Source organism: Teleopsis dalmanni, chromosome 1, assembly GCF_002237135.1.
Source record: "Teleopsis dalmanni isolate 2A chromosome 1, ASM223713v2, whole genome shotgun sequence".
In the NCBI taxonomy this organism is placed as follows: Eukaryota; Metazoa; Arthropoda; class Insecta; order Diptera; family Diopsidae; genus Teleopsis; species Teleopsis dalmanni.
Window position 1 is genome coordinate 86,795,216 of NC_051846.1, and position 11,922 is coordinate 86,807,137.

Sequence of the window (11,922 nt, forward strand, 5' to 3'; positions counted from 1 at the left end):
TGAGTTGCTATCCTGAAAATACGTTTGATTCATACGACATGTAATATTCGCGCTTCCACCTATTTCTATCTCAACTAATTCTGGATATATGTCTCCCGGAACCGTTGCTTGAATAGATTTTAGCACATATGACATAAGTAGTATCAACAAAAAATACATTTTAATATACGATACCGATCCGATAACGATTTGTTACCTTTAAAGAAGTAATACGAACGAATCCTTACAATTTGTTTATATTTGCAAACGTTTTTCCAGAATCAAAGGTGTTTTGCTCTTTTAATACATTTTCGGTGGCGTTATGTATTTATATACATTTACTATTTTTATTCAAACGTTAACACTTCCACAGAGTTGAACCCTAAATGGTTAATTATTTTTAAATTTCTTGGAAACCTCATTTCTGATTAAAAACAATATTTTTAGTAGTGTGCGTAAAGTGATTTTAAATAAAGTTGCCATCATTCAAAATTGTAAAATGAGATTGCCAACAGGGCGTTTACACTATAAGATTCTAATTTTAAAATTTTAGCTGCGTACTGTACAGAAGTTGGTATATGTGACGTTTATTTCTTTCGAATTAAATTTTCCATAATATCGTTGAGACTTTTTAATAAATCATTTCTTCTTCATTATTTTTCATTATTTAAAAAAAAAGTAAAAAAACTCAAAATTTTTTAACCAAAATGTTTATCTACTCTATATGTAATTCTTTCTTCAGGAAAGTGGGCTTATATTTGCGAATTTTATTAATGTATAAATATTGTAAACTATTATTAATTTTGTAATTTTTTTTTGTCGAAAGTGACACATTTTATGAAGAAAAGAAACTATCTAAAAGTTAGAACGGTTGGAATAGAAATGAAAAGACAACAACAAAAGTGTTAGTTAATATATTGAAATTTGCGGCTCGTTTTGCAACTTTCTCACTTCGTTTTCTCGAACGATCGAGAAAGTTACATAAACGAGCCATTGGCTCAGCATACAACGCTGTTTCGTGTATTGCCAAGTAGTCATTACTGGTCTCAGGAAATATTAGAATTTTTAAATTAGTTTATAGTCTTTATATAATTTATTTTGACTGAATATGCTAGGCTTAAAACTCGTGCCTGTCAAATTAGAAGCGATGACTAATTCTGTTTTTCCATAGGTAGCCAAGGCTGCACAAACTTTCAATGCTTAAGTTGCAAGTTTTTTGTCATTTCTTATTTAATTAGTGACACTAACAAAAACACTTGGCGTGCTTTTATATTAGAACGAGCTTATAAACTATAGCTTTACAGCTTTTGAAAGTAAATTTTTGAAGTTACCTATTTTTGTTTCAAAGTTATTTTTTTGTAAATACATCTGTTATGCATTATTTCACTTATTATACGTAAAGCGCCTTTTTTGGGTGCAATTTTATAAAGAAACTCTATGTTACACTATAAGTTCGCTAATCGCGATTAGGAAAAGCTGAACAATATTATTGTTTGTATTTCCTATAATTCTAAACTTGTAATGTTAATTTTTTTGCCGAAAGAAACTATTTAAAATTTAGAAAGGTTCGAATAGAAATGAAATAGGAAGAACGGAAACAACGCTCACTTCGAGCATAACGAAGAGAAATTACTAAAGTAAATTTCTATTTTAAAGCATTTTGCAACACGTATTGAATACATGTGATCTTACCACGATAACATTCAATTAGTTTCTTTTGGGGTAGCAGAATATTCATATGTTTACCTTTCAGTAATATAAAAAACTTAAAATATGATAAATACATATATAAGTTATTATGTAACAATTGAAATCAATTAATTGAAAACTATTTTTAACAAAATTTTTAGTTTAATTTGCTTAATCATATAAATGTATTTGATCCCAGATAATTATTTGCATATTCGATTCAATTCTTAATGGTTATTACTGTTTGAATATGAAGTATACAATAGGGTTATTGGTAACGTATTAAAAGTGCAACGCAGCAACAACAAAATACATATCTAGTGATGTGTTGCAATTTTACTACCAAAGAAGATAAAGAAAAGAAACTGAGAGTTACTCGAAAAATTGTGTATAAATTTTTCTGGATTATTCAAAAAATATTCAAAAATTTTGTGTAATGAGGTGAAAATATTACGCAGTACAATAACAAAAAGCCTAATGCTACATAATGGCGCGTGAATATTTTCCCCACCCGGACCCTGATACTTTGCCCACCCGGTCCCTACTCACCACGATATTTGCTAAAGTAAGAGAGGTTTCTGAGAAATTTCGTTGTTTGTTTTGGTTTTTTGACATTAAAAATCCGTTACGAGAAAATGCGCCAAAGTTGCAATTAAGTGCACAAATACCACATTACTAAAAGAAAAATAAGGCGGAATTTGTTTTCAATTATAAAAGCATTAAAAAAAGGTAATTATTCCAGAAAAATATATGAATTATTAGTTAATTAAAATTTATTTACAATTGAAACGGAAGTGCGTACTTGGATTTTTAAATTTCAAACATCTCTATATTTTTCCAAACGATTATCGAAGGTATATTATTAATTAAAAATAACGCAATTTATTGTTGTAGAATAAAGTAAATATATAAATGTATTAACACATTAGAAACTTAGATGTGTGCCTAATTAGTGTATATAATAAACTACGAATTAAGTTGTGCTTTTATTTTTTATTTTTTCCATGATATACTAATAATTATAAAGAAGGAAAAATCCTGAAGAGAAATTAATATTATTAATTATACTTTGATTGAGTGTTGTTATTATATATACATATATTGAAAAATTAGAATCACAATTTTCGGATCAGTTCGATAACAATTGCTATAAATTAGGTTTAGCGCAACATTTATTTAATAAATTAGAAAACGTTCATCCCTATATATGTTGCTCTAATTGCAAAATTGAAACTCTTCTATCTTTTTTCATTAAAGTAAGAATTTACTTCATTTTAAAATATTTCAATCGAGATAATAAAGTGTCGAATTTTAAATATAAACAATTATGCTTTCAACACTTATAAACAGCACAAAAGTGTTCATACTCTTTAAGTGATTTTTTGCTTAAACAAAAAATATTTTAGTTTTAATTTTATAATTTATTAAATTTATTTATAATTTATCTTTAATTTAATAGTTCCTTATTATTTTTGGTTTAATATTAAATATTTTTAAAATAGTAATATTATTTTGTATATATTAAGTTATTCTAAATTGTATTTACATAAAATTGTATATTTGTTAAATAAAATATTTTGGTGGAACACCTAAACACCTAAAACTCGGTAACACGCCAGCAAGCATACCTCTTAGGTATGCTTGCTGGCGGAAAATGCTTATATATTTAATATTTCTTCTAACACTATGCGATGAAATTGATCCTTATTGTTTATAATGTTGTTATTAACTAGTTAAGAATTTCTTGAATTTCATATACAAAAAACATTTCACCTTACTGAAAGGATTGCTTAAAACTACAAAAAATATGTAGTAGTAAACAGTATATACATTTTTCCGATTTTCTATATTGAAAAAATTTGATGCACAAGCAAAAATTGTATTACAATACACCAAACTTATTTGAATTTTAAAAAATTATATTAATATTAATCTTTTTAAAACAAAATATTAAAACAATGCAACCTAATACTCGAAATGTATGAACACATACTAACTTTTCTATTAGATGCTCAGCATTTATATAAATATAGTACGTATATGTGCAACATGATTAAAATAACTTTTATTTTAATAAATGCGATACAATTTTTTTAACTTTATTAAAACAATTTCATGACTAATTATATATACATATTTACATATATCAATAATAGCTACTTTATATTTACTATTGATTTTAGTTTACCAATTCTTCATTTATATTTGATTTATATAGCGCATTTAAAACTTTTATGTAAATTGAAGTAAAACTGATATAAAAAATCATGCCTATATTTACTCATTATAATCGTATTAATATATACAATGGATTTTCCAAGAACAATAATTTATACTATTTCTTCTAATTAGAAGAAATGGCTACATGCTAATATGCAACCACAAATGTAGTAAATATTTAAGTTATAAGCCACACCGTTTTTAATATTTGACAATTCTGGTATGGTAAATAAGTAAAAGAGATTTTCTTTGCGATATTACACAAAGAGGCACCATTATTCAAAATTTCCTCTCAGTTTCTTTTCTTTATCTTCTTTGGTTACTACGTTAGTCAAGCATTTGGTTTGACTAACATTTGCGTTGCACTTTTACTCTTTTTTCAATGTTGCCATATTTCTTATACATAAGAAAAAATTTTACTCCGAAAATGTATTTATACTAAGCATTTCGTATGGACAGCATTTAAAATTTGTTTTGTTTTTGTTTTTGATTAATATTAAATATTGTGTTAAGTGAAGAGCAGGACATTTGGCAAAAGTAAGTTAATAAATTAAATATAATTTTTAAATTAAAATGATTTAATTTAGTGAGTAATGTACAAACAAAAACACGGAAAAGAAAAAATCCAATACGAAAATGGACAAATAAGGAAAATTTAAAAATATTAGAATATATTCATGCAAACGGACATTTTAAGGTTTATTATTTTCACAAAACTTGATTCGTTTTAATTATAGAAACAGCCCAAATATATTAAAAACAACTATTGGAAGGACAAAAATTGATGCAACGTGGGACTTAGTAAGATTTAAGATGGGATATTTTAAGCAAAGTTTTGTGAAGGCAAACAATTGGCGCAAGTCTACTGGCGCCGGCTTGCTAGATGACATCTGTAAAAGGTAATTAAAATCAATTTTATGTTAGTATAAATGTTATATATATGTTTCCTTTTTGTTTGTAGATAAGGTAAAATTGATGTGTCCATATTATGACCAATTGTCGGAAATATTTGGTGAGAAAGCTTGGAGTAACGAAATTGTTTTACAATCTTCTGTTATGGTGTTCGACGAGGAGACGTCAGTGCAAGAACTGAATAGTACCAGCGAACAAGCAGGCGTTGAAATAGCGAACAGCGAAGAAGCAACACCGTTTAGCACGATATTTAATGCAGATATACTGACAGAAAATACTGTGCAACAGACCACTACTAACAGAAGCGAGGTTAACACACAAAAAAAACTACACCAGGGAGGATTTGTTTCGAAAACAATTTAAGACGTAATAAACAAAAATCCGCCATTCATGAACTAAGCGATTTTGAACGCAAACGAGAGGAGTTCCAAAATCGGAAGCTTCAACTTGAAGTAGAAAAATTCGAGTTTCACAAAGAATTGGAACTAAAAAAATTGCGCATGAAGGAGGATAAGATGAACATGAGATTCAGGCTAAAAAAAGGGGAAGTTAAAACAAAAAGAGATATTGGCGATATATGAACTGGATTTAAAATATGGCAAAACAAACGATAGCGATTCAATTTTATTTTGTCCTAACTAATTAATAATTGAATTTAGTTTTAAGTTTTAATAAATATTAAAATTTAATTTTATTATTTTTAACCTATTAATGATAAGTTCGATACACTTAGTGTATTAGGTTTAGTATATATAGTATATAAGTTTAGTACTTTTGAACTTTTTAATAACATTACCTCCTTATATTTAAGTTTAACTGTGTATTTATTTTTTAACATTTTTTCATATTACTCTTACTTTTACTTGTATTTTTTCATTTTATAAATTATATTTATGTTTTCACTATTTTGAGTTTCTTATAAATATAAATAAAACATTTGCAAATTAATTAAACATAAGATTGTAAATTGACTTTCTTTTACTTTCATAAGACCTAGATTCGTTGTTATAGAGTAATATATCAGGAAGATCTTCCTCTGCAGAAATATGAATTTCTTCATGGCTTTGACTTTCAAATTCAGTAAGCAATATGTTGTGAAGAATACAGCACACAAGTATCCATTCACAACAAAATTTATGACTTTTGTTATTTTTAATTCGAACTCTTAGTGCTTTCAGGCTACTAAATTTTTCCTTCAATAACCCAAAACAATGTTCCACCCGAATTTGATATTTACTATGGCGTTTATTGAACTGAATTCGTTCTTCACTGGTAAGTTGCTATGAGTTGCTTCTATATGGTGTTATAATGATATCAGACAACGGATATGCGGAGTCACCAGCAATCCATGATTGATTAGAAAAAAAATCGATCTTTTTCTGTATTGAGTATTGAGTTCGAAAAAACTTTAGCATCGTGAGTCGAGCCGGGAATTTGTAATCACAAACAGCTTGAAGTTTAATAGAATAAATGTGATTTCTTGAATAATATTTTTCATGATTAATTTGTGGTGTTTCTGCAATTTTTATTTCAGTGCCATCAATATAGCCAATGTAAAACGGTAATTCACTGTACGTGTCACTTATTATTTGTTCCTGCTCTGATGAGCTTGGCCATACGATATACTTCGGCAATAGTGTTATAAAAACACTAAAAATTCTTTGTGTAATTTTCATCAAAGTTGCACCATCGCCAATTCCAAAAGTAGCTGCTACCTTCCTAATTGACGCACTCTCTCCTGAAGAGCCCAAACGATACAGAACAATAGCTAACTGTAGTGCAATCGGAAACTGTTTGCTGGCGTTTGTTTTTTTAAATATTTCAGCTTCAGAAATCAAGGCAACTTAATAAGCAAATTGGTTTCTGTTTACACGCATCATTTGTAAAAACCGACCGTCATCTAACTTGGTTAAAATGTTATTGCGCCAGTCACTGCTTTTCGGTACGATGTGATTAAAACCACGGCGATTGGAATAAACTACCAACACATTCCTTCTTAAATCGCTCAATATATCATCAACTTCTTCCTCGTCACTACCTTCATCTGAAAAACATTAATTGTAATCATCCAGGTACATTATATTTTCCATTAACAATGCTTACCATTAAGACATTTTATCCAGTTTAAACTATTTGTAACTAAAAAGCTAACAATTTTGCTTTTTTCAGATAATTTTGGCATAATTAATTGATATTTATTTTAAATTCTCAAAACAAAACAAAAGTTTTCACAATCACTTACAAATTCATCAAAAATCAGCTGATTTTAACAACTGTCGTTAACAAATCGACATAATCACGTGTGCTCACGAGTTAGCGTAACTAGTTGCACTTTTACTCGGTTACCGAGCTCGTTACTCGAACTCGTGAACGACCCTAATATTTCAATAAAGATTTATTACGTACGGTATTAAAATTTTTGTGGAAGCGGTATAAAATAGTCCAATTGGTTTTTAGAAAACAAAAGAAACGTTATAAGTATTACTGATTTTATAAGTTATATTTTCTTCAAAATATTTCGAGAATATTTAACATTATTTCTAAAATAAATTCAAGATATCATTAAATACAGTTTTGACGCGAAATTAATAATTAAGATCACCTACTAACGAAAGGAAACATATTATTTAAACGGTATAACGCTGGATTGGAAAGTATAAGATTGGATTGGAGTTTTTGCTAAAATTTCATTTTTGAGAAATTCCAGCATCAGAAACCTAGACATTAAAACGATGCAAAAAGGCTTCTTATAATTATAGTAATAAGATCCTGTTCCTGGTAGTCTTTATTTCTACGTGTTTTCCGTCAATAGTACCTATGCAATTTGGGGAGTCTCATTATAGATTATAGACAATATATAGACAATAGATTTCCACTACTACTCATATTTAGGAATCTGAAATTTAATAAGAATAAAATATGTATACCATATAAATATATAAATTTCTTTATTTTTATATTAATCTGTTAATTACATTTCAGACTATTTAGGAACCATCCCGTAAAAGAAAAATGAATCACAGATTTTTTAATAATAGCCGTAAAGCATCTCGAAGCACAACGTCAAAACACTATAAAAGACGAATCTGATATTTATGGATAATCTTGGGCAGGAAATTATCATCTGAACAACAAGTACTCGCCAAGCCGGGAATAGTGAAGCTACTTACGGAAGGAGAAATTAACGAACTGACTTACGAGTTGGTAGTGTTGTGTATAACACAATATGCAATTCAAATCTAAACAAATGTACACAATAAATTATTGTATTTTGTTCTACTTTATTTTTAATAAGTGCTTATGTACAAATTATTTTAAAATAACCCATTTAAAATTATTAATGTAATATGTAATGCGACCGCACACGGAAGAACCACCACAATGCAAGTAGAATGTTTGGTCGTAGCAAAAATGCAATTGCCATTTGACATTTTTCTTTTCTGTGCTACTATTCTGCACATGTCGATATGACACACTTGAATGTGTCATAATATTTTCTAAGCATTGACGTGGGTCAAACTTTTTAGTGCCGCCGCAATTAAAATTATTAAGAAAAATATTTGTAAATTATAGTAAAATATTTTGTATAAATACTTTTGAAATTCATTAATAAAATTCAGAATTAATACTGAGCTCAAGAAGCTTAAACCAATTTTCATTACTTGTGGTCTCGGCATTTTCGGATGCCTATACAAGAGCAGATTTCTTCCTGCTATGCTATGTAAAGAATTTTTTATTTGTTAGCCTGTCTAACAAATCGTCAATTAAAAGAATTGGGTAATTAAGTTTTAAACTTATTTTAGTTAAACGTCTGTAATCTACGCACATTTGGATTTCACCAGACTTTTTCCGCACAAATACAATTGGGGAGACAAATTCTGATTCACATAGGCGTATATACTCTTTTGTTAAGTAGTCGTCTATTGTTTTTTGCAATTCTATTTTTTCTGCATAGAACAATCTACGTGGGGGGCAACCAAATGGTTTAGGATCATCTAATAATAGCCTCATCTTACTACGAACGTTTGGTTCGTTAAGTCGCTTTTCGAAAAGTTCTTGAAATGACATTTGATCTTTATATGAAATCTTATTTCCAACGCTTAAATTATTTTCGTCATCATTTATACCGAACTCAATTTCTAAAATTTCACGTTCAAAATTATCATGGCTATCACGTACGTCCATTAAGTCTGTAGTTATATTTTTTTCTCTATATTTAAAATCATTTTAATATTTGCCTTATTTAAAAAATCTCTTTCTAACAAAACTGAGTATCTCATTGTTTCACTGTCCACCACAATCAGCTCGACTTGATTTACTTTTTGTATTACTTTAACAGAACAAGAAAATTTTCAAACTGGTTTTCAATTGAAACACCTCAGCCTCTGTTCATTTTTTTTATACTGCAACTCTACGCATTGAATTTGTTACAGGTTTTCTCAATTCTACACCTGCTAGTGCTTCGAGTAATTTGTCTTTACTTTTAAAACGCTGCATTTTTGCATATACTTGTATTTACGCGTCTGGAATTCCATCCACCTCGTTCATTCCAATCAACTAGTCATTATCCATGAAAATTTTATTAAAATATTCACCTTATTCTTCATTATAGTGCCATTTACTGATAGTTGTTGTTTCAGCAACTCATCGATACTCTCAGTCATCAAATTTTTAATTGAGTGCGGCTCCAATTACGCTCGACCTTTTAATTTCATTGCAATCACCGCACGAGTTTTATTTTCACTGAGATTGTATGCTTTTTTTATACTTAATAATTGTTCGACTCACATATTAGCATCAGAATCACCATCAAAGTCATATAAAATTTCTTAAATAATATTTAATGGAATTTTATCTTCTTCTTGACGTAACGAGTCAACATTTTTTTGAATTCTTAATAATTCATCCTCCCTGAGCAGTAACTCTTTCTCACGTGCAAGCAACGCACACTCTCTCCTAAGAAACTCGGTTTCGTCAATATGCTTCAATGTATGTGCGTTAACATCCCTTAAATCACTGAACGCATGATTGTCGTCCGTTATCTGCATTTCTGCAGTGCCGCTGTAGCTTATTGGTGCCTTTTTATCACCCTGAACCACATTTGGGTCGATCGTTTTGTCTACCTTTACACCGCCGACGACTGTCTCTCCATCAGACCGACGCAGTTCTGCCACGAACCCTAGATCACTTTCACCACCATCATCTCCAACAATTTCAACATGCAGTTCTTTTCGACACTGCTCAAATTTGGCGAGCTCTTTAACCGAACCACCAACATGGCTTTGTCGCCATGTGCAGACGAACCAATTGTCTTACACATGTTTTTTTCGCTGCGTCATTTATTTTTAAACTTTCTTTTTAAAAGTAACTAAAGAGATAATAATTACATCAATATTAAATATATTTTATATTTTTGAAATAAATCCACAAATTCTTATATATTTGTATTAACTTATTAAGAACAAAAAAAAAAAAACGTGCCGAATCCCACTTCTGAAATTGTAGGGAGTAATTATAAACTTCTTCGCGTTATTTATCACCATTTATTACTGACTTTTCAACTTCTTTGTACTTGCAGCTATATTTACTGCTTACAAAATAGCAAATACAAATACACTCTCTTAAATCTATTTACAACCTCTTAAGTCTAATATCTCTTAAATCTAATTACAATAATACTTATATAAATCTAATTATAATAATACTTATATGACTACAGGAATAAACTTTCATTTTATTCTATCAAGGGTTCCACACTTTTGCGGTTTATGAGAAGCATCCGCAAAGTACGCAGCATTTTAACAGCATCATTGACGTATGAAGAACTCGAAACAATGGTGGTGGAAGTTAAAGCGTTATTAAATTCACGACCATTGACTTCAATGTCCAATGATCCAACTGCTTTGACAGCATTAACTCCAGGACACTTATTAATTGGGGAAGCTCTTATAACTCAAGTAGACAGCCGGTCAAAACCAGAAAAACTCACATTACTGTCTCGTTGGTATCAAGTTTCCCAGTTAAAACATCATTTTTGGAAACGAATATTTGATGGAACTGCAATAACGTAGCAAATGGAAAACACAATCTGCCAACATACAGTTAGGAGACATGGTTATAATCAAAGAAGACAACGTCCAAGTGATGCAGTGGCCTTTGGGACGAATTGTACATGTGTACAAGGGTGCAGATGGACGTATCCGAGTAGCTGACGTTAAAACAACGACAGGCATTTTTAAATGCCCAATTCATCGAATAGCTTACTGCCTGTAAAGACAATCAACAATGATTGAAGCTGATCACGAAATATCTCATAACAACTTAAATAAAAGAGATAAAAAAGATTCGTATGAAGAGTACAAGACAAAACGAAGAAAACTGACGACCAATTTGTACTGTTTGGGTTAAAACTGGATATTAACTTTGAAATTCTGGGCACAGCTGCCACATCAATTACTGAATGGAATCTATTAGTTTATTAAATTAATTAAGTCTTTATTTGACGGAAATCTCAGCTCTAAATACAGGAATAACGTCGCTACATCAAACTTGTCAACAAATTAACCCAAACGCATTATTTGCGAGTGCAGTTAATCACTTTAAACATATTGAATCTAAACTACAACTCAATGATAAATTACTTCATTGTTTGTATTTTGATTCTTATCAGCTTACAGACCCGAACAATTAAACGCATTTATTTAAAAATGTTGGCAAATATTTCGTTCTTTATTTAAGAACTTCATCAGTGCTTATTTTTTATAAAATGCAGTAATTTTTCTGTTCCACAATAGTCATTAGTAATTAAAATTGAATTAACAAATAAAAATAAAAAAATAAAACAATTAAAATTCACACATTAAAAATTAATAAACAATTTTTGGACATAAATAACGAGCATAACAAAACTAAAAAATTTTTTAATATTAATATTCCGCCAAAAATAATAATAATAATAAACGTTCTCTTTTTTATATCTCTTATTACTCAATAAGAAGAAACTCAACAGCTGACTTTTATTTTCTTTTATCTCTTATTTTTGATTAGCTTGTATTTATCCAATAAATTAGAGTAAAGTGTGCTAAAATTATCCGTGTCTCTCTTGTAGTTTACAACCTGTTC

General features: G+C 29.2%; 2 protein-coding genes across 2 annotated transcripts in view; one reads left to right on the top strand and one right to left on the bottom strand.

The window, feature by feature from the left end:
• The first annotated feature begins 4,352 nt into the window (after positions 1–4,352).
• Positions 4,353–5,433, top strand: LOC119673039. Its single transcript, XM_038084252.1, has 3 exons — positions 4,353–4,425; positions 4,626–4,787; positions 4,850–5,433. Exons 2-3 carry the CDS (start codon positions 4,772–4,774, stop codon positions 5,161–5,163), a joined length of 330 nt encoding a protein of 109 aa, XP_037940180.1. The 5' UTR covers positions 4,353–4,425; positions 4,626–4,771; the 3' UTR covers positions 5,164–5,433.
• A 4,196-nt stretch (positions 5,434–9,629) lies between these two features.
• The window catches only part of LOC119686274, a 26,639-nt gene continuing 24,346 nt past the window's right edge, over positions 9,630–11,922 (bottom strand). The window contains exon 3 of the mRNA XM_038100825.1: positions 9,630–10,080. Within this exon, the coding sequence (XP_037956753.1) occupies positions 9,630–10,080 (451 nt within the window). The remainder of the gene's footprint in view (positions 10,081–11,922) is intronic.